Genomic DNA, 22,484 nt, shown 5'->3' with positions numbered 1-22,484 from the left:
TCTCCCCAGTTACATCTCTTAGTATTGAGCAAATATTGAGTTCAATCACAAATATATTTGTCATCCACTGGGAGGCCAGAATAGCTGAAAACCACACACAACCTGTTCATTTTGCTATCAACAGTACCTTTTAAAAAGTGATTTATTTTCTAACCTTTCCAATTCTTTCTAAAAGTCTCAGATTTTATCACTAAAATACCCAATTTATACACATTCCCACACTCAAATTCTGGCCATGGACGGGCCTGATCTACCTTGGAAAATCATCTGTTGCCAACAGAAACCACAGTAAATGTCACAACACTATTGCAGGTGCACGTGAAGCAGTGAGTTCAGACTCTGAAAATACACATTTGGAATCAGATGCATTTTGTGAACCAAATCCCCCACTAATACAGGTGCTCTGTGGCTCCTTCTAAACCCCCTGCTGACAATTGCTGATATTTCTGGATCAGGTTCAGGCCTATCTGTGGAGCATCAAACAAACCCCACCACGTGGCTTCACAAGGACAGAAGAGCAAAAACAATCAAAGCTCTTTTTTTGCTGTTTCATTTTCTCAGGACAGCAGGAGGAATAAAAAAAAAAAAAACAAAGGGAAGAACTCATGCTTGTCACTGCCCAGCAAATCTGTCAGCTCCTGGAGCACATTCCTGAGGAAACACTCACCTGTTGGGAGATCCACCAGCTGCAGCTCATTCCTGACCAGCCCCAGATTGTTGGGGGTTGATGTGGCAAAGGAAATGAACCCAGTCAAGCTGATCCACTCAATTCCCCTGGGAGCAGAAAGGAGGACGTGGAGCACGTTAGACAAAATATTTCAGTGGCCAGAAAATAGCCTGAAGTACAATTAATCTTTTTTTTTTTTTTTGGTGCATTTCCTTCAAAAAACCAGTGCAAAAGTAATCCTCTACACTTTGTGGAAACATGATATTCAAGTACAAAAATAAGGTGTGCATTTACAACTATGATGTAAAGATAAAGTTAATTAAATTAAATTAAAGAGCAGCTTTCTTTTCAGACCACACCAGCTCTTCTTTGGTTAAAGGAAAAATTTCAGCTAAAAACACTGTCAACTTTTGCAGAAATCCCTCACACATACTCAGCTCTAGAGGGGACTGAAAGCACTGCTCTGATTAAATCAGTGGCTATTATCAAACAACTCAAATCTGCCAGCATACAGAGAAATATTTATATGGATAGCAGGATGGGTGGACTTCATTCCTTCAGCCCAGAGAGACATAAAGATGATAAAAAAAAAAAAAAGAAAGGCCCTGAAGAGATTTTAAAGGCTATCATTAAAAACCTGAAAACTTGGTGATTTTTTTTTTATTCTTTTAGATCACCCCAGGGCAGCTCCCAACCAAATCACCTCGGAGTGCTGCAAGGATGGGAGGTTACACTGCCCACAACAAACTGTCAGCACAGATGGACTCCATGAAAATTCTGAGGATCCACAGTATCTTCAAACAGCACCAAGAGGACAGAAAGTGGCACTAGGTGGTACTGTTCCAAAAGCAAATCGTCCTCCATCCTCATTTCACTCACACCCCTCGTGCCTGCAGAACCTGCTGAGGGCTTGATCTGTGACATAAATCAAGGGACTAACCTAAAAGAAAACTGAGACTGTTCTAACACACACAATATGCCTAACTGGCATTTCAACATGGATAAAAGGATTTGGGTTTTCCTCAAATCCTTCAAACACAGATTGCTTAAGGACTGTTTCCAGGACAACTAAGTATTCTGTTACCTCAACTGTAAAATCGTGGTGTGCTTTGCAAGAATAAATGTGAAATGTGAGGAAGATAAATACCAGTGTTTATGATTTAATGTCAGTAAATCCAACTCACATTATACTAAGTAGAAGTTCCCCAAATGTAATGTAGATGGGTGAAAACAAAAAGCACTCCCATAATATTCTGCACATACAATTTACAGCCATATTTATTGTTTTAGTTCAAGCTTTAAAAGCACAGGAAGCTTTTATCCCTTAAGCCCTAAAGAGAATTTAAAAATTTAAGACCCGGCCTTTTTCCCAGCAGGACCTATGAAAGTTCAACCAATAATTTCAATCAAAATGAGAAGTACTCGATGATTAATTGAAACATCACAGGAATGACTGATTAGGAATCTACAATTGCAGTAAGGTGTGACAGTGCAAGTCTCCAAAGGGTCGTAAATCCAGGGAGCTTTCTGAAATGGAAGAAATGGGAATTCTGACACCTTTCCATCTTTTATCTACTGCTCCACTATGTTTTTTGGAAAAAGCCCAGGAACTCACAATGCATTGTTACTGCTGGGAGTTATTCACCCTTCTCCTTCAAAGACCTGAAGCATTTTCATCAGCTCTAGTTTTCATCAGCTCAGGTTTAACAGGTTTTTTTCTCTGCTGCTGCCTGGCCATCTGTCAATACCAATAAAAACCCAGAGAAACCCAAGACACTCATCATCAGGAGGAACCCTTAGCTTGGCTAACTGCTTGCACCTGAAACAACAGCAGTTTTGTTCCTGTCAAACAAGCAAATTGAGTTTAAAGCACTGAAGGCAGGGGTTTAAACTGTTAGGAAGGAAACAAGTCGTGGCTCCCCTACTGGAACAGCTCCATTTCCTCACAGAAGACACCTCTGCCCACCAGAATTAAGGGTTACATTCAGCTGCCAACTATTGCTCAGACCAAATCCACTCTTTTCAAATATAAAATTCAGGGATTCTGTACATTCAGCTTCTCTCAGTCACTGCAGCAGTTAAGACTCAGTTGTTCTGATTAATGTTTCCAATGCAAACAAATTCCAGAGGGTACTGAGGTGGATAGAAACACAAATTACTTTTCTGGTTGGGAATGGATTGTTGTGACTTTATGACATGGCAGCTGCTACTTAAATTTAAGGATTATAAGGAAAAGAGAAAGATAAAATTGGAAATAAAACCATATGTGGGACTGAAGTGGTAGTAGATATTTTTCATTCTAATTTCTCTGTTCAAGGAAAGTTTTTTCAAGGAGGTGATGAATGTTTGCAAAGCAGTTTCCCAAAGGGCACTCAGCTTAAATTCAAATGTTAAAGCAGCTTCAATTCAACTGCTAAAACTTGGATGTAATGCCATAATTCCCAAGTTTTGCCTGCAGGCCATGAACATTCTCGTTACAATCAGTGAGATTTTAATTTTAAAAATGAAAGCTTCAGTGAAAAAGCAGCAGCACTGAGAGGTGCAAATGTGCCACTGCACTAGAAGTACACTGGAGGCATTTTTATTTCCATGGCTCAAATATATTCTTCTCTACACTGCAGATGGATTATCATCTCCTGCCTTGCCACAGGAGCTTAGACTGGTCCATGCAGGGAACAGGGATCAGATTTTGGTATTTTGTGGTTTTTCTAATTCCCCTTAGTAATAAGAATTATGGGAATTCTCTGTACCCTCAAGGACAAAAGTCTGACCTGCTCACAGCTTCTTTCCCACAGCACACAGGCCATATTCTTGTTTTTCCCTCACTTATGTTCCCAGCAGTAGCCTCATTTCTTTCCCTCTCTGAACCATTTCTGCTGCTTCTTGCCTCCATCTCCTTATAAAAATAAAACTAAACTCAACAGAAGAGTATTTACTTACACAGTTCTAAACATATTGTCCTAATCACAACACAGAATTTCAAAGTTTAAATAAAAAACAAAAATCCAAACAAACACAAAAAATCGGCCTATGAATACATGTGTAGCTTCTACAAAAGAACACTTTAAATCTCAAAAAAATAATAATTGCTAACACCCAAACAACCCATTACTTTGGCACACTTGATTTGTAAAGGAGAATTGCCTTACTTTTATTACATTCTCAGACTACAGAGCACTGAAAACTCTGCTGGCCTGGAGTTATAATTTCAGGGTATTCTCAATTCCATACTAAAATAATGATGTTCCCTGCAGGTATATTTTCAGATACAGAGGCATTATCCAATCTATCTGCATTTTAGAGGTAAAGAAAGAATTCCCACTGGAAGAAAAAACTGTTGCACTCCATGCACAATTAATTAAAGTCAAAAAGAACCGCCGTGCCTCAGACTACATTGCTTGAAGCATTCCCTCAAACTTGTAAAAATTCTCTGGAAACTCATTCAGACTGTTAAGGCTGGGATTGAGGAAATTAGAACAAATATTTAGAAGACTTACCCACATACCATCTTATGGTTAAATGGAATTCACAAACATTTTATTTTAGTTCTAAAAATACCACTTATTGAAGACAGTTGCTAGAAAGACAAATGTACTCCTGAAGTTTCTCAAAAGCTGCAAACTTGGGACAAATTGAAAAGCCCAAACTAATACTTCTAATAATAAACAAAGCTTTTTTGTTTTTTCAGAAGTGTGTTTATTTCCTCCTCTTTATCCTAATTTTTTTAATCTGTGAAATGTTAGTAGCAGTTTTTATGTTGAATTCTATAATCACTCCAATAAAGAAAGGGCTGTCCTCTTGTGCTGCATAACAGAAAATAAAATGAAAATAATTTCACAAGTAGTTGTTGGTGTGAAACTGTAAGATTCAAATGGTTCAGAACCAAAAGGGGAATTCTATTCTTACAGTTCCAGCTAATCACACCACAAAAATAACTACGTTTAACTCATTTTTGTGGTAGATTCCAAGCAGGTTTCCATAATAAACTCTCAGAGCTACCTATTCTCAGTCACCTCTCCTTTTCTTACCTTTTGGGGAGTGCACAGTAAAATGCAGACTTTAATCAGATAAAGACTTTAGTGACACAATTCTAAGATAAATTTTTTCTAGTATTAGTCCTAGAAATATTTCATTTTCATGCTTCACTCTGTCTGGAAATATGTATCCTGTTTGGAAATATGTATCCAGCAAGCACCATTTTGAATATTTGCCATTACTTATCCAAAAACTTCTGCCAGTGTGCACACACAAACACACAGCACAACAGCCTTCAAACTTACTCTGTTCCTTCTCAGGGTGGATTAATACTGATTCCTACATTCACTCTTTAAAATCTTCCAACAATACAACTGTTTTTACTTCAGTCAGGACTAGATCTGTCTCAACAGCCATTTCAGCCCCAGGAGGACAAAGTAAATAAACCCACAACTATTTCAAAGGACACAAGCCACGAGTGCTGACTGTTACATAAACAAGGCACTGAAAAAAGGTTTCTTGTCCTAAAAAGACTTCTTTGTACTCCAGTGACTAAAGAGACTGGAAGGAGCTGATATGCATCCTAGATCAGCAGCTCATATTTGTCTCAGTGGCATTTTCATTCCAATTTCATTCCAATTCAGTGTTTTGCAGCTTACACTGCTGGGGTAAAGCCTCTACAGGAAATTTCCCTGAGTTTCATGAACAGGACACCCACACTGCTGCTGTAACACGAGTCAGATGTTTTAGTTACTTGTTTCCTAGAAGAATTATAGCAAGAATTAAAATGAAAATCTTACTTGACTTCACAGGAATGGATGCTCAACTCTTTGTGTAAGACTCCACTTGTAAGGTGAAACACCAGGACAGAGCCATTACTCGTGCCTATAAAAATGGATTAAAAAAATATAGACACACATTTTAGTCTTCTTTAGTGACAATGCTGGGTTTGCAGCTATTTCTCTCTCTTTTTTATAAAATTCCTGTAACTATTACATTTTACAATTTTAGAAAAGGCACTTTGATTTGTAGCACTAAAATCCCGAATATTGAACCCATCCAGTGATATCCACTTGGATCAAGATTTTTCTGGAACCTTTTATAGAGCCTGGGAAAATCTGTTCATTCTTCTTGCATTTTCACAACAAACCCACCCATCTGCAGAGGAAAGGAGTGTTTCTGTTTGCTCTGATTCCTGGAGATGAGGAAATGCCTCAAGGAAATGTATTAATTGTTATCCACCAATAATGCCAGGGGAGAACCACAGGCAGATCTTACTGAATCATTACAGCAATTCTGCTTTTTCATCCCTGAAATAATGACCTCTTTCAAATTAGAAATCAGTAAGTTGGTACCTATGAGCTTCAGCTACATCAAAGACCTTCAGAAACACTGAAAGTTATGATTTTCTATTAGCACTTCTTTATATTCATATCACTTCATGAAATACAACACTGGATACCTAAAGAGCAATTCAGGTGCCTTTCTGTAAATGCACTTTATACCCATCTATTTGGCAACTATTCTAATATCCACATGAGTTTAACTACATTTGGAATGAGACAGAATAGATTCATCCAGGAAAAATAACATGCTTCAAAGTGTATTTTTAGATATTCACGTCAGAGCAAAAATAAAGTTCATTTACTTCTTCCAGGAATGCAGGGCTGCAGAAATCCGTATTTCTTGATGTTTAGAATGAAGTGAGAGCAGCATGTAAAATGCTGAGTGTATCAACAGACCAGCAGCATAGTGAATGAAAGGATAAATACAATCAGGTAGCACTGCTGAAACTCAAGGCAGGAGAGAAGAATGCAAGGACTATCACAGATGAAAACCAATATAAGGGTCGGTATTTTAATTAGTTACATGGGATCAAAAGGCAGATTTTTCTCTTCTGTGTTAGCAAATATATGTGCATGTAATACATTGTCTTCAGAGCAATGAATAAACTATTCAAGGACTCACCAACAGCCAGGATTGGCTCATAGTGTTTAATGTTCTTGGTTGTCAGGGGCGGGCACATGCGGATGGCAAAGGGAGGCAGAGGGAGCCCCGAGAGGAGCCCCGTCAGCAGGAATTTGAGGTGCACTTCTTGTAGAAATGAACCCCTCAGCTGCTCTTCTCCAGCACTTGCACCTTGCCCTGCTTCAAAATTAAAAGCTCTTGTTAGTATTGTTTTCATCAGAGATGTGGTGGAAAGTTATGAGATACAGAAACTTATATTGTGAAAAATTACAAATTCTGCACGAGACACGTGCCCTCCTGTTTAGCTTTGTGTGGTGAAACTTCTTGGAAAACTGCACTCCTACTAATTCTAAAGTACTAACTTTCTTTACTAACACTAAGAAGGACATAAAAAAAAAGTAAGAAAAGAAAGCAAGGGCAATAATTCCAACCTTCTTCCAGAATTCAGGCCCAGACAGTGAAGTGCAATCTACCTCTAGAAATACAGTGAATTGTCTCAGACACAGCAATAGAGACAGGCCCAAAAAAGATGTAATTCCAGTGCAGTACATTCTGCAGTCAGCTGAACAAGTCCAAACGTTGTAAGGAACAAAACCAACATTAGCTATGATGTCAGTGACTACAGGAAAAGCAGCTACAAGAAAAATTCAGGGAATCACAGGACGGTTTGGGTTGGAAGGGATTTTAAAGTTCATCTCGTTCCAACCCCCTGCCATGGGCAGAGACACCTTCCACTAGACCAAGCTGCTCAGAGCCTTTTCCAGCCTGGGCTTAAAAATTCATGCCCTTAATGGCATCTTTAAACACATGAGATAAAGTGAAAATGTGTTAAGGTACCTACACCAGCTCATACAGACACCTCTCTCCAAATGCAATTATTCCAAAGCTGCACCTTTGTATCTCTGAGCAGCACGAGTCGCTTTGCCAACAAAAATTAGTTTAATAACATAAACCTAAGCATCCTAATGAAAAATTTGTCAATATTGAAGAAGATTTCAAATGGCTGGGATGTGTCACATAAACTGGCTTTTAAGATTAATATCAAAAAATGAAAACACTTTTTTTTTTCCTCAGAGATTGAAGCATTGGCCCTCAACATTGGTCCTCAAATGGATTCATTTGATATTTTCTTTAGCAAACAGGAATTCTTTTATTTCAGAGTTAGCATTTAAACTGCACAGAAAATTATTCTAAGAAATGCAGCTCTCAAGCTAAAACGCACAGTGATTTAAAATAAAATACCCTGTCACGTGAATGAAAGCAATCCTTACCAATCATGTTGTCTAACGAGAGGTCTGGAAGTTTATTTTGGAATGCTCCCACAGGAATTCCACAGAAGGAGACTGGGGAATACAAAGGTGACGCACTTGAACTGCTGTAAAAGAAATGAAAAGAGGTTCCCAATGCAAACAGAGTCAAGTTGTCATCAGGACCATCAAATCCAGCAGGATCGAGAGCTAATGAAGGAAGACTCCTTCAAAATCCACCAAAGACTCTGTGCCAATTCCAAATATGCTTTACTCTGCAGCACAATCCAACCATATCCACAATCCTCAAGGCTCAGTGGCTCTTATAATGTTATTACATTTTTTGGGGGTTGTGTAATTATGACAAAGATCCATGTTTTGGAAATTACTCTTAAGGATACGAGAAGTAAAACCCAGGAACACATGGATTTTAAACAGCTTTCCTGGGTATGCAGCACAAGGAATACAACCAGCAGTATTTCTGAGAACACCAAGAATAAAGATATTAAATCACTGCTGAGCAACAAAAGGATCTAAGTTGAAAATCTGGTACTACTGACATTTGAAAGTGCACTAAGAAATCTATTTCTTTTATGGCAGTAAGTTATTTATTTTATTCAACAGTACTTTCAAGGCTTATTGCAGCAGAACGACCTTAATACCTTGAATGTTCAAAGAATTATATTGCTTCACACGGTATTTGCAGAGGCTGCTCAAAACTTACAATTCCAGAGGCTCTGTACACAAAAACATTGTTTATACCACCACATTCCAGTCACCTGCTGTGCAGCTTCAAATTGCTCACTGTCAAATTCACACAAATAGAGCAGAAAGAAAACCCTTCCCCCTTCTAGAAATGGAGTTCTTTAAAGACTCACATATCCAGTTCCTTCACTTCCCCAAGGAAAGGGAACCGATCTATTTGGATGGCACGTTTTGTTCCTCTTCCTTTCATTCCCAGCACATGTCACAACATCCAAAAAAACCACGGACGGACATCATGGTAAATGTAACAGATTGAAACCGCGGCAGGAAAAATAAATCCCGTTACCTGTTCCGTGCATTTCTGCCAGAAACACTGGATTTTAATTCCCAGATCATCACCCTGCCATCACTGACTATGAGAGCTGCAGAGTTCTCATTCACCGGGCAGCACACCATGCTGAAGGGTCGGACTGTTTTTGTCACCCTGATGGCATCACACTGACTTCTTAAATCATAAATCAGCTCCTGAACTGGGTCTGCATCTGTAACATCAACGGCCCACACGGGACAAACCATCAGAGTGAGAAACGTGGGATGTGATCAATCACCAGAACCACATTTGGGGCAGGGCTGAGCTCTCTGATTGAAATCCACATTTCCTGGGCAGCAATGAGGAAAAGCAATCAAAAGCCACTGATCTTGCTCTGAAGAGATCTTCAAAATGTAACTTTATCTTTCAAATATCTTATTCCACCTGGATCTCCCAAAACCTAAAAAGTAACTGCTTCACATCTGGGCACAGAGTGCATCTGCTCTCCATAATCCAAGACTCCAGCTTTATTGGCAGACCTGGAAGCCAGGAATGTAGCTCACCAGAAATTAGAAAACTGCCCAAACCCAACCAACCAAAAAACATCACTTGTTTACATTTACAGAACTATGTTTTCCCTTTTTTCCAATCTGCTCCATTACATTTAAAAGACCATTCTTAGCAACATCTCATAAAAGAGACAAAAGTTTAATAATTTAGGTATTAATCTAAAGTCCATATCTTAGTTCTAAAATCAGTTTTTCCAATTTACCAAATGACTTCCAAAACCTTGTGTTTGCCTGAAAAATATGTCCCTTCTTAAAGATAAAAAGAACACACTATTCATCTTTTATGTATAACATTCTTGTATCTGTGACTGCTAAGCCAGTTTATAATCAAAGTATTATTTAGTGATAAAAGGATTTTCAGGGTATTAATATAATCTATTTTGCACTTAACATCAGAGAAGTCAAAAAACATTTGGGGAAAAAGCAGCAGAAATTTAAATTTAAATTCAATGCATAAGGGGAAAAGCACTAGGAGGGCTGTAATTCACCATGCTATATGATGCATGATGGTTAATACTGGTGTTAATTATTAATTAAAATGCATCGAAGTTCATTTCAGGATGTTTTTGACAGAAAACTTACCTGGCTCTTCACTTGGAGATCCAGTTAAGCTGCAGTTGGATCTGCGAACCCTCAGAGTTATACAACCATTTTCATGGAGGCAAAACAACCCATCCCTCTGGAAACAAGGAATTACCTGCACAGACACACACACATTCTATTACAGTATCCAAATATTAACCTTTGCAAAGGGCCCTGGCAAATAACAACATGCAAGTCATAAAAGATGTTACCATCAATGCAACATTTCCAGGATTTTTTTTTTTAGCTGTGGGACTTGGGGCTGAGGAAGTCAATTAATGTGAAAAATTAATGAAAGGTTTGGTTTGAACTGTTTGCTGGTTCAGAGGATGTTTTTCCCCCCGATGAACTAACATACTTTCATTCTCTAGAACTAACCAAACACAACTATCAGCAGATCCCCAACCCGTCTGTGATCTCAATAAACTATTTCAGTGATAAAACCCCATCAAATCTTCATTACCTGGATGAAAGGCACACCTGTTCTTTCAATGGCAATCACACCCACTGTCTGATTCACTTCCAAGTCCAGAATCAGGATCTCTCTGGGATACAATAAGAGCATGTAGTTCCTCTTGGAAGGCAAATATGACAACTGGAGACAGTCGTTGAGTGTTACAGATTCAGCGCTGCAAAATGTCAGATGTAAACGTTGATCAGGTTGTGTCAAAATAAAACTAACAGCATCATTTTTCCTGCAGCTTCATTTTTTGTTCAAGTAACCCCTATCTTGATCACGAGGCAACTGCAGATTTCCATTTAACTGCTACAGCATCACTGAGTCCCAAAAACACCTTCTGTTGGCTTTTGTCTAAATAAGATTATAGAGCAATTTTAAAAAGAGCATTTCATTCAAATGGAACAAGTGTAACTCTTGCACACCTCACACACAAAGCAATTCACTTAGGAACAGTGCTTGGCTGCCCTGACATTTACTGACATTCATGGGAAATTACCCTCAAACATATTGCTTACTCCAGTTTTTATACTGTTATGCATATTACTTTGTTTTGAAATGAACTGAACCAGCATATCAAGAATCTCAGCCTTCAAAACTCAGAGCAAGTAGCAAAGAGCAGGAAAGTTCATCATTTTATGAAAGGCAAACAGGGGATTAAATGCAACATAAAGGGGCTCCTCAGGGACATGGAATCCAATGAACTTGGGTCCTGTTGATGAAAATCATCCTCATCCTGTGCTCAGTTTCCAAAGCCTCTGAACTCATTTTATGGATGATCCCTTTGAGGGGTTGTGTTAGTTTTTAATCTCCTCGTTCCACCACACACTAAACCTCTTCACACACCTCCTGCACCTCATTCCTTGCTTTGGGACACCCTTTTGTCTGCACTTCCCTGACAATCTCCTGCTCCTCTTTCCTCAGAGTTTCTTCCTTAAACTCTTCTAAAACCCCACAAATCTCAAAATGCAACAACTTAAGTTTTAGAAGGGCAGAAAATACACAGGTAGGAATGCAATCCATAAATTCTGATTTCATTTATACACTAATCATTTACAAAATGCCTCCTGCTGCAGTATGATGTACAGCATTAGAATGACAACTCTTCATCAGGTACCTGCATAATTTTTATTCTCTAGCTATATCACTCCTCAATCCACAATCAAAATGAATTATGGCAGCTCATTTTCATCCTTTTTTTTTTTTTCCCCAATAAGAAAGCCGTTTCTGAATTTACACCTGCATAAAACTCTGTCAGCAAAAGGAGAAAATGATGTCATTTGACTTCTATAAAACATGTTGAGATAATATGGCTGTTTTTATGAGCAGGACTGGATGAGAATGTTCTATTCCTAAATATTGCCCTCACATAGGATATCCATCCATCTGCCTACCCTAGTAAATCTTCTCTTTTTTAAACCAATTACCTTATAGGCTATTATATCTATAAGATATACAGGTATACATCATCTGGGAAGAAATATTTGCAACCTACCTTGGTTTCTCATTGCTGATTAAGATTTTTACTTTGTCAAGGGCCTTTTTGGCCCCTGTAGCAGCAGCCAGCTTGTTGTGAGAGGGACTGGAATGGGGACTAGAGATGTAAACTTTCTTCCCTGAGCTGGCAGGAGCTTTGGAAGGAGAGAAGTCAGAGATGAACACGATTCCTTCACTGGTGAGCACTGCAGCAAGAAAAAATATTAAGAGCAAAATTCAATCTGCAATTCAACTGTGACATTGCAGTTTAATGACATCTGAGTGAGGAGAAATGCTAATAACTTTAATAATACTCTATCAGGTAGAAAACTCTTCATTCTAGACAACCAGCACGTTCTACTGAAAAAGCAGCAGATGGCACATTACAATTAATTAATATCCACACAACTCACCTTACAAAATTAAGTTTATACTAAAAAACACTGAATTACTGGCAGAAACTCAGTTATTCTCTCCCATAAACTGGTTTTTTTTAAGCTTCCCAGTGCAAATAGAAGAGTTGTGCACATTGGCTGTATCACCATTTTTTGTTCTCAAAGAATTATTAACTCATGTCATTTATGCTGCAGCACAAAGTTTTGGCTCAGCTGTATAACTAAGATGGCCACAGAAGGCTGAATGGTATTGCAGATAAAAACCTCCCAAAATCACATGGCCTCAAACTTTGCTGTCTCATTACAGATCAGGACTGATGGAGCTAAACTCGAGAAGAGAATGGTGACTCTCTTATTTCTCTCAGTTTCTTTCTGCTAAAAGGAATAAATCTTCCCCACGTCCCCCTTGACATCTGAATTGCTTCTGAAGCTGATGCTCACACTGCATTCCTTAAAAAGAAATCCTTTCTGTTGAAAACAACATTTATTCTTGGTCTATTTATCTCACTGGATTCTCCCTCAGCAGCCATCCTATTATACTTTTTTATGTTTTATTTTCTCTCTGGACTTGCCTTCCTGGTCACACACAACCAGGTCTCGCTGTTTCATGCAGATAAACTTACAGGCCAAGTGTGATGGATCAAAGGGGTCAAATGAGAAAGACAGGATATTTTCAGCATAACTTTTCTTCCAAAGTTTGGTGCCTGTGTCTGCATTCCACAGTACAATATAGTTAGGGGGGTGAACTGCAAGCAGCAAATCTCTGGAAGCATCTTGATTCCACAACCACTGCATGTCTGTCAAAAGAAAAGAAGGAATAACAGTGAAATAATTTTTAAAAAAAAAAAAGTTGTTCTATTTTAAAACTACTCTTCTTCTGTGCCTTGTCTTTAATGGAACCACTGTACTGTACAGAACAACTGCAGAGTCAAAATGGAAAGAACCATACACCATCCCAATTAATATCTGGGAAGACACCACGACCCAATAACACCACCTAAAATTAATATCTGAGATGGTATCAGTATTGGACCTGGAAACAAATGTCTTCTCCACTTCAAACATTTTTTAATCAGAGTCTTGAGTTCAAGACTAAAATGAATCTGACTGTAACACTCAGCCAAGAACACAAGTACAGTGCTCAATAACAGGGTCACTCTGAAGGAGTGTGATTGCCCATCCTCAAAGCTGGCCATCATTTAAACATTCCATATAAAAGGACATAAAAGACTATGTTTTCTGTCAATAAGAACAGAGAGACACCTCAGTCCCTTGAAAGGAGCTGTATTAGAGCTCCCTACGTGCTCCTTGGGCAGTGGTTTAGACAACATGATGGGTCAGGCAGGCAATGGGTGAAGGCACCCCAGTGCAGCTCCCACCACTCAAAACATGACCTCACCAACTCACAGCTTCTCTACAGGTCAGACACCTTAAGATGTTAAAAAAAACACCTTCCTTCCTCAGCTGTTCTTCTGTTTTATCAGTTCAGCCTTTTCCCAGCTGGTAAGTGCTTTTCCCTGGGTTTCACAGTAAAGAAAAGGAAAAAATAAGCAGCCATGTGTGTCCAAACCTGTTACCCTGGAAGTTAAAAAAAGGTTTAACTCCTTCTCAGCTGGATGCAAAGTTAGCATCAAATAAAAGGAGAGTGCCTTACTCACTGATGCACCACATTTCTCCTCCTGAAAGAGCGAGGAGAACAGTGTGAGGCTTTTTTCGTGAGGCTCCAGCTGTTATCCCACAGAGCTCTCGCAGATAACCCAGACAACCAGATCACTCTGCTCAGTCTCTGTGTTTGCATCACTTTCTACAGCTTGGAGAAAGTCAGAGGCCTCAGAAACACATGGAAAGGAAAGGAAAAGAAGCTGCTTTTGTTAGAGGTTATTGCTGAATCAAATCAGCGAGTGAGCACAAACCAGAATTTTAATTCTGTTGCTTATTAGCCTTTTTCCTTGCCCAGAAGCTTGGAAAGCCTTCACTGGGTCTGAAAAAAAATCAAATTTCCAAATCTCCAAATTTCTCCATCAAAACTCCACCAAATATTCAGTGAATTGGTGTCAGGAGTAAATAAAACCCAACTCATAATGCACACACAAACAAGAATTAATAAAACTAACAAAATTAACTGCAGTCAATACAAAAAGTGTTCAGTGACTCACTAGCAGACTTACAATATTATAGCTTCTTTCACAGGATTTATAAAATCAGAATAACAAAACCCAAAGAACTTATTTTCATAAGTGGGCTTTCATATAACAGAGTTTAAAAAACCCACCAAGTATAACATAAACATCATCACAAGTTTTTGGAATAGCTGAAATGCTCAAAAAAACCTTCTCTCTCTGCTTACACTGCAAATGTATGTTATCATATTAATATATTTGATCAGAAGTAGCTACATAATGAGCTATCTGTCCAAATATATGTGCCCAATGAAAACCTTTAATTTACACAAATGTAATGCTGTTAAAGCACTGCACCCCCTCGGATGGCAGCAGCACTCAGGTGCAATTCCAACCACACCACAACCCCAGTTGCAAAGCAGGAAGATGCAGCTGACACCGTAAATGTTATTACTGCAATCCATAACATTCATAAAAAATAGATTCTAACATTTTGTCCTGGAAAACATTACCCTAATGAATTAAATCTCACAGCATTCCTCTGGGAGACAGCAAATCTTACATCTCATAAAAAGAGCCAGCAAATGCACAGAAGGCTGGCGATGCCAACAGCAGAAATCACTGCCAAAACTGAGCATGGTTTATAAAATACAGGTGGTGGGTTTGCACCCAAAATGCTCCCCCGTGCCCTCCCCTTACCTTGGATTGGTTTTGAATGCTCCTGTATCTCACAGCGAGCCGTTCCCGTCGCCACATCCCACACGATGATCTTGCCGGTGGCGTCGGCGGACGCCAAGCGCAGGGAGTATGGGGAGCCCACGTTGTGGTGGTAATTTTCCTTAGCCCATTTCACCTGAACACACAGGGGGACACCAGTCAAAAGGGGACAAGCACATATAACACAGACACCACACTGCACACCCTTCAGGTGGATAAACAAAGAATAATGAACTCAGTGAAAAGCACTGTAACAGTTCGTGGCAACAGCAGCTGTGTAAAATACCTTTAAGCTTCCATTGCTTGTGCAAATTTAAAGGTAGGTCCCAACTTTGCTGCGTGACTGCACGGCTGATATTCTCAAATTACCTAAATAAACAAACCTTGTTCCTGAAGGTAACTACAGCAGCCCAAACATACATGTTATGTACATAAAGAGTTTACTCAAATATTTACAGGAAACTAAGTGGCAATATTTAAGGTCCTGTGGGCATCCACAAACCTGTACCAACTGATTTCCAAACAAATGGAGGTGGGAAAATTATCATCCAGCTTTTATATACATCCTAAAACATGTCATTGTTATAATCTGACAAATATAGGTATATTATGGTACTGGGGAGGAAGGAAGGTTAAGTCTTACATCTATTTGTTGTCTCATAGCTAAATAATAAAATAAAGAAGCTATTATTGACATTTGCTGACTTTTCAGTCCTTTTCAGCACACTGATTTCCACACACCACTTTCTGCTTTGGGATTTCAAGCTGCATGGGCTTGCAAGTTGGCAATACCTGTGAAAACCCTGTGTCTTGAAATCTGAAACATTTTGTCTACAAGTCTTCCCCAGTTATAAGGGCATAGATAAGACTGATTTCTCCCTTATCATTTTAACATGGAGCTGTTTTGCTACCTGGTTTTAAGGTGAACTTCTGTCCCTAGGAGAGACTGAAGACACTGGCAGAACAAAGAAACCTTAATGCAAAGCTAATGGGAATTTACCTGCTACAAAAATCCCACCACAGCTGCCTGTGTGCTGTCACCCCACCTGACAGAGATAAGGGGAGGCCAAACCCAGAACTTTTGGAGTTATAAACTCAGAGCATGTTTCTACCTGAAACACAAAGAATTCTAGACAGACTCTTCTCTACCTACAAATTTGGTTTCTGCAATTCCTGCTTCCCTGCTGTTCCAAAAAGAATCACCCATGAGGACATCTGCAATTACTGTAATTGTAAAAATCCACAAAGCTATTTATTCCTCAGTTAAATACTTATTACTTCAAAGCAAATTCCAAGTCTGGAAGACATCATTTCTCAAGGGAGGAGTTGTCACCAAGTTATGAACAACAAAAAGGAGATCTTCACAACATAAATCTAAAGACCTGACCCTCTGCTAAAAGAAATTATTTCTTATGATATTGGTCACTGCCTGTCTACCCTGACTTCAAAATACAGCAGTAACAGTCAGAAACACAAACCAGAGATGATTTTTTTAAATGTTCACAATCTACCTCACCTCACTTTGTAAAGCCTTACTATCTCTGTTTATTAATACATCAAAAAGGATACAAATGTAATGTCAGTCCTCCCATTCTAGTGCCAGATCAAAACCTTTCTCTTGTAATTAGATTTTCCTCTGTAGAAGCACGCTTTCAAGTACTCTTTCTAAAGGTAAAACTATTTATAATCCACTCTGTACAAAGCCAGCAGTCTCCTACAAACACCTTTTGTACAGGTGGACAACTAACACAGATTAATTCTCAGGGAATCCATTACCTATTCCAGACACAGCTATGACAGCCAAAGGCCAGGAAGTATTTAAAGAAAAACAGTAAAATGGACTGCAGAAGGATTAGGAACCAATTGCTTTTTAATTTGCTTTTTTAATTACAGATGTGTTGTGTTTTGACATTTTTCAGCACAGGTTCTTGAGGAGAAGGTCCCTGGAACACTGAGTTTGCTGGTGGGAGCCTCTATGACAAAGAGTTTGTCAGACACACTGCAGGCTTCTTTCAGATCCCCTCCAGTTTATTTACACTCCCAGCATTTATAAACTCTTAAAAAAAAATTAGGAATGGAAGAAAATTTGTTATAAGTGTAAAGGTATCTGCAGTGATCATGGCCTCATAATAATTTCTTGTATAATACCTGTTTCTTAAAGTAGAAGGGGATTTCTTTTCATTCTTCCACCTTACAAATAAATTAGCCATTTTCTTACAGTCTCTTTCTGTTCATAAAGCTTCAGGTAGTTTGGAAAAATTATCTTCTAAATTAATGGACTTCAGCATTTGGTTTCCTACTGAAATGATGCTACTTCTCAAATACCCAAAACACATTAAGATGCTATCACTGCATGGATCAAAAAACTAACTGTGCTACAATTTATTATCTAAGCTAAGTGAAAACTCAGCAAAGCAGAGCCATCATTATTGCTGACACCTCCAGGCCACTCAAGTTTTCTCCTTTTTTACACAATTATAGACATGGGAATTGATTTATTCACTTTACAGGGCAGCTGGAAGACAAAAAACAAGTTGCCAAAAGGCAAGCACAGGTATTGCTGCCCAGAGTGCCACTGACTCTGTGCTTGTTACCATGTCCACACCTTTGCTCTCAAAAAATGACATAAAATATCTGTTTTGAACCCTAACCCTTCTAACTTCCTTTTTTTTTTTTTTTTGCCTGTCAGTTAGAAATTCTCTCTAATCAAGCAAACCAAGTAAAACTAATTCCTGAACTTTCCAATCATTTTAAAAAGCTACAATGTCATTATCTGCGTGACTCTTGGCCAAGATCTTGCACGGACCTGTATCAGTTTTGCCCTACCCAATATTTTTACTTAGGATTTGAGCAGTCCAATTATTGTTATTATTATTATTATTGTTATTATTAAGCTCACTTAACTGGACTCTGTAGCACAGAAATATACATTATACCATATAAAGATACATAAGCAACATCAACTACTGAACATCCTGAAATTTCAAAGCCATTCACCAGAAAATTGAAGCTCTTTAGTGTGCAGAAAGAAATCGTCATAACATGATAGCTCAGAAGCCAGTAAATTATCAAACCTAAAGATAAAATAATTGTGTTTAATTTTAAAATACCAGAGTGGCCACGTCTGATACAACCTATATGAAAATGGTCTATTTAAAGAAAATTCCATGTGGGAAAAAATAATGTGTGATTTGCAGAAGGCACGTTCAACCCCTTACTACAAAAAAAACCCCACCAAAATCCCCCTACCTAATAACATATTATTCTTCTCACATTACTGACTGCCTTCTAAAACAGCACTTGGGCCAAGGGCTATTAAACATTACATCTGCCAGCCAAACATTCCCCCAAACCCCAACTGAATCTGTCATTGTCCACAATCAAAGAAATGATGCATCAAAGAAATACATCCTGTTCCACACTTGACTCAAACTCGGCAATTTCAAGTCAAGGACCTTCAAAGGAAAGTACAGGTACCCTACACTTGAACTTAAATCTTAGCCAGTTTCTATCACTACAATAAATGTTCAGTTTTGTCTGCTATTGTTCCTGTTCTCCAGGTAGGAACAGAAGAAAAAGCTCAAAAGTAACTTTCTAGACAAAAGGTGCCCTTCCCCCCATAGGGAAGATCAGAAAGGGCATCAGCAAAGAGCTTCATTTGATATTTTGTAATGTTCATTTGAAATTGTTAAAAAGATTTCCTAAAAACATTTCTGTGTTCTGCAACACTAACAGATTTTCCTAGATATTAAATAACCTCTATGTATTCTATAAAGATACACCATCAACCTCAGCTCAAATTTCAGTATGTATGGTTTGACTCAGCTGCAACAGAGATCTTGTAAAATATGGCTATTTTACAACACATTTTATCTGAAAATCAAGTGCAATATCAGGTCAAGTATTTACAGTGATTTAGAAAAATAACATATACACCAGAATCAAGTAACACACCTTAAAACACGTACATCTCACCTTGACAACGCTAGCTTTGTGTCTCTCCAGAACCTGCAAAGTCTGAGCAGTATTGGCATCCACTATCAGCACGAGGGAATGACATCCATACGCAATCAAGCCTTGCCAGCCCCTGGAAAAGCACATGTCATCATCAACAAACAGAAAACAACAACAGCTCTGCACATCAAGCACGAAACTTTTTTTTTTTTTTGCTGAGTTGGATGTATGCTACTGGACACAATATTTGATGTTTACCAGCTGGTAAATACTGTTTAATAACATACAAGCACTATAAAATGCCATTGCATGTCTGCTGAAAGAGAACCCTCAGCCACCAAAAAGCATCTCTCGGTGCCCATCTGTGAAAATCCTCTTCTGTAAATTTAAGACATTGCACAGGAATTCACGAAGAGCATTCCCAAACTTTACACGTAAGAACAGAGGTAAGAAATACATATTTGCCGCTATACAATCAATTGCATCTCCTTTGTTTATTTGTTTATTCTGAGAACAAAAAGTAGCATGTAAACATTTATTACTGTAGCATGTAAACATTTATTACAGTAACATGTAAACATTTATAACTGTAGCATGTAAACATTTATTACAGTAACATGTAAACATTTATAACTGTAGCATGTAAACACTTATTACAGTAACAGTGGAAATCCGCTGAGGCCTGTGTGACTTAAGAAGTTTATCACAGAATCACAGCCTGCTTTGGGTTGGAAGGGACCTTGAAGCCCACCCAGTGCCACTCCCTGCCATGGGCAGGGACACCTTCCACCAGCCCGGGGTGCTCCAAGCCCCGTCCAGCCTGGCCTTGGACACTTCCAGGGATCCAGGGGCAGCCACAGCTTCTCTGGGCACTCTGTGCCAGGGCCTCCCCACCCTCACAGCGAATATTTTCTTCCTAATATCTAATCCAAACCTCCTCTCTTACAACCCGAACGCCGCAGCCGGCAGGGCCCGGGCCGTGCCCGCCCGTGGCTTTGTTCCCGCACAGCGCTGGCAGCAGCAGCTCCTTCCTGCGGCCTCCCCGGGACCCACGGCCATCCCCGCTCCGCACAGCGGGCTGCGCGGACCCGCCGGTGCCGGCGGAGCGGGAGGGAGCAGTGCCAGGCACAGCGAAGGGCCGGGACCCCCCTGCCCGCCGCCCGCCCCTCACCAGTCGGCGGCGCCGCGGTTGGGCGCGCTGAGGGCGCCCGTCAGGGTCCGCGCCGGCAGCTTGATGTTGACGGTGAAGCGCTGCATGGCGAGCCCGGCACGGAGCCCGGCACGGAGCCCGGCACGGAGCCCGGCGGGGCTGCCCCAGCCCCGGCACCGCTGCCGAGCGGCCCCAGCCCCGGCACCGCCCCGCAGGAAGCACCGCCTCGGCTCCGCCGCCGCTCCGGCCTCCGCCGGGGCCCCGCGGCTCGGGAACGGCCGTTCCGGGGCCGCCCTGCCCCGCCCGGCGGTGCGGGGTGTGCGGGGTGTGCGGGGGTGTGCGGGATGTTCCTCCTCGTGTTGAGGTTTACGGTCGGTGCTCCTCGTCCTGCCGCAGGGCACCACCGACAGGAGCCTGGCGCCGTCCTCTTGGCACCTGCCCTGGAGATGTTTATGTGCATTAACGAGATCCCCTCTCAGTCTTCTCTTCTCTAGACTAAACTCTCCCGCAGTCTCTCCTCGTAACAGAGATGCTCCAGACCCCTCATCATCTTCGTGGCTTCTTCTGGGCCCTCTCCAGCAGCTCCTTTTCTTTTCTGTACGGAACAGCCCAGAACTGGACGCAGCAGGGACACCCCAGGACAGCCCCTGGGGCTGGGAGCTGTGTTGGTTGTCCATCACACGGGTGGGAAGGGAAAGGCTCCTTGGCCGAGCAGCTCCAGGGACAGCTGTGCCCCTGAGACACCCCAGCAGGAACAGAGTTCCTCGACCCATCTCCAGCTATTTGGACAGTGAAGGTTGTCCTCACTGTGTTGCAGCACCACAAGGCACCAAGCCCTGTCCCCAAGCTGTCCCTGGTGCCAGGAAAAGCCACCTGGGATAACACATCCCTGAGCAAGAGTACTGCGCACTTGCCCTGGGGCACACCAGGCTGCAGAGCACTGAGGTTGGACTCGGTGATCTGAGTGGTCTTTTCCAACCTAATTGATTCTGTGAGGCTTCCAAAATAATTTCCTGTGCCACAGGATTAATAAGGTGACTAGGATCACGTAGCTCCAGGCACGTTATTTAACATACATGTACTCTTTGTTTCTCTTCAAGATAATAATAATTGTTTACTTGTTATATTCTGTAGAGACAAAGATGCCACTAGATGGCCAGACACGGCAAGGATGTAATGCCAGCCACAGGTTTTTAGTGCTGCAGTGTCACTTTGTCACAGAAGATTCAGTAATGCTGAGCCTCTTTTTCCCTCTTTTCATTCTGATCACAGCTGAATTTGTGCAAGTGGGAAACTCAAGAAACAACCTGCAGCTGACACCTTTTCCAGCTCTCTTCTAAAGAAAGCTGCTCTTGAGACACGCTACATTGCTCAGTACCATTTTCGGGTCACTTTAACATTGGAACTAATTTCTCGAAACCATCTCATCCCAAAAGATCTCTCTTTACTCTTAACACTGAAAATTCACTGTTTGGAGCAGTAAAGGGCTTTTTTGTTCCCTTTTCTTTGTTATCATTTCAGGACAACATGATCTACACCTCCAGAGATCAATTTTGTGAAAGCCTGAGTATCTTCATTAATTTTACTTATTGTTTGCTAATTGTGTGTTTTTATTCAGTGTCCTTGGACAGCCTGCTGCTGCTCATACTTTTGGAGGATTTGGAGATCTTGTTTTATTGGATTGGGATGATTTTTGAGAATGGTCCTTTGAAACTTGCACAATAGAACAAGAGGATCTTCTCAACAGTTTTCTATCCATTTTCTTGACATCAGAAAACCAAGCGATAAGTGAGACGCTTAAAAGAAATAGATACTTTCAGGGAGCTGAAGATAAGCACAGATATCAGAAAAAAAGGGGGGAAAAAGAGGACATGAGGGCTGTGTCACCAAATTTGTTGAAAAACTAAGAATCTAAGACTAGTTTTCAGGGTCAGACAGCGGGGTGAAAATAAGGGGTGTACGCCAGACAAATGCAGACAGAAGATTCATCAGAGGGGTGGAGAGGAGATGAGGAAGAATGCAAAATACATCAAGGCACTCAGTCCTCTCCCTCATCTGTAAATACAGTGATACAATTTGGGCTGTGGATACATTATAAATATATATGTAATAAATATCAAGTCTGTAATGCCATTAAACCCACTGAAACCTCTGGGACTATCAGGTGCCCAAGATATGAAACCCAGTGGGAG

At 40.3% G+C, this 22,484-nt stretch overlaps 1 protein-coding gene across 3 annotated transcripts in view; it reads right to left on the bottom strand.

Annotated features, from left to right (window-relative positions):
- WDR11 (WD repeat domain 11) overlaps positions 1-20,471 on the bottom strand; it is a 37,395-nt gene extending 16,924 nt beyond the window's left edge. Inside the window, exons 1-12 of one of the 3 annotated variants that reach the window (XM_050339285.1) lie at positions 20,314-20,471; positions 19,164-19,275; positions 15,171-15,324; positions 12,975-13,148; positions 11,976-12,162; positions 10,487-10,652; positions 10,024-10,138; positions 8,909-9,104; positions 7,882-7,985; positions 6,611-6,790; positions 5,443-5,527; positions 668-774 (exon numbers count right to left, since the gene is read on the bottom strand). In XM_050339285.1, coding sequence (XP_050195242.1) covers positions 668-774; positions 5,443-5,527; positions 6,611-6,790; positions 7,882-7,985; positions 8,909-9,104; positions 10,024-10,138; positions 10,487-10,652; positions 11,976-12,162; positions 12,975-13,148; positions 15,171-15,324; positions 19,164-19,275; positions 20,314-20,399 — 1,666 coding nt within the window. In that variant the 5' untranslated portion in view covers positions 20,400-20,471. Of the gene's footprint in view, positions 1-667; positions 775-5,442; positions 5,528-6,610; positions 6,791-7,881; positions 7,986-8,908; positions 9,105-10,023; positions 10,139-10,486; positions 10,653-11,975; positions 12,163-12,974; positions 13,149-15,170; positions 15,325-19,156; positions 19,276-20,313 lie in introns of those variants that run through there. The other 2 variants (XM_050339295.1, XM_050339302.1) reach the window with 2 other exon arrangements.
- Positions 20,472-22,484: the final 2,013 nt, after the last annotated feature.

Source organism: Myiozetetes cayanensis, unplaced genomic scaffold (genome assembly GCF_022539395.1).
Source record: "Myiozetetes cayanensis isolate MyiCay16 unplaced genomic scaffold, myiCay2020 scf10, whole genome shotgun sequence".
Lineage (NCBI taxonomy): Eukaryota > Metazoa > Chordata > Aves > Passeriformes > Tyrannidae > Myiozetetes > Myiozetetes cayanensis.
Note: the sequence above shows the minus strand (reverse complement) of the source record. Positions and strands in the feature narration are given on the sequence as shown.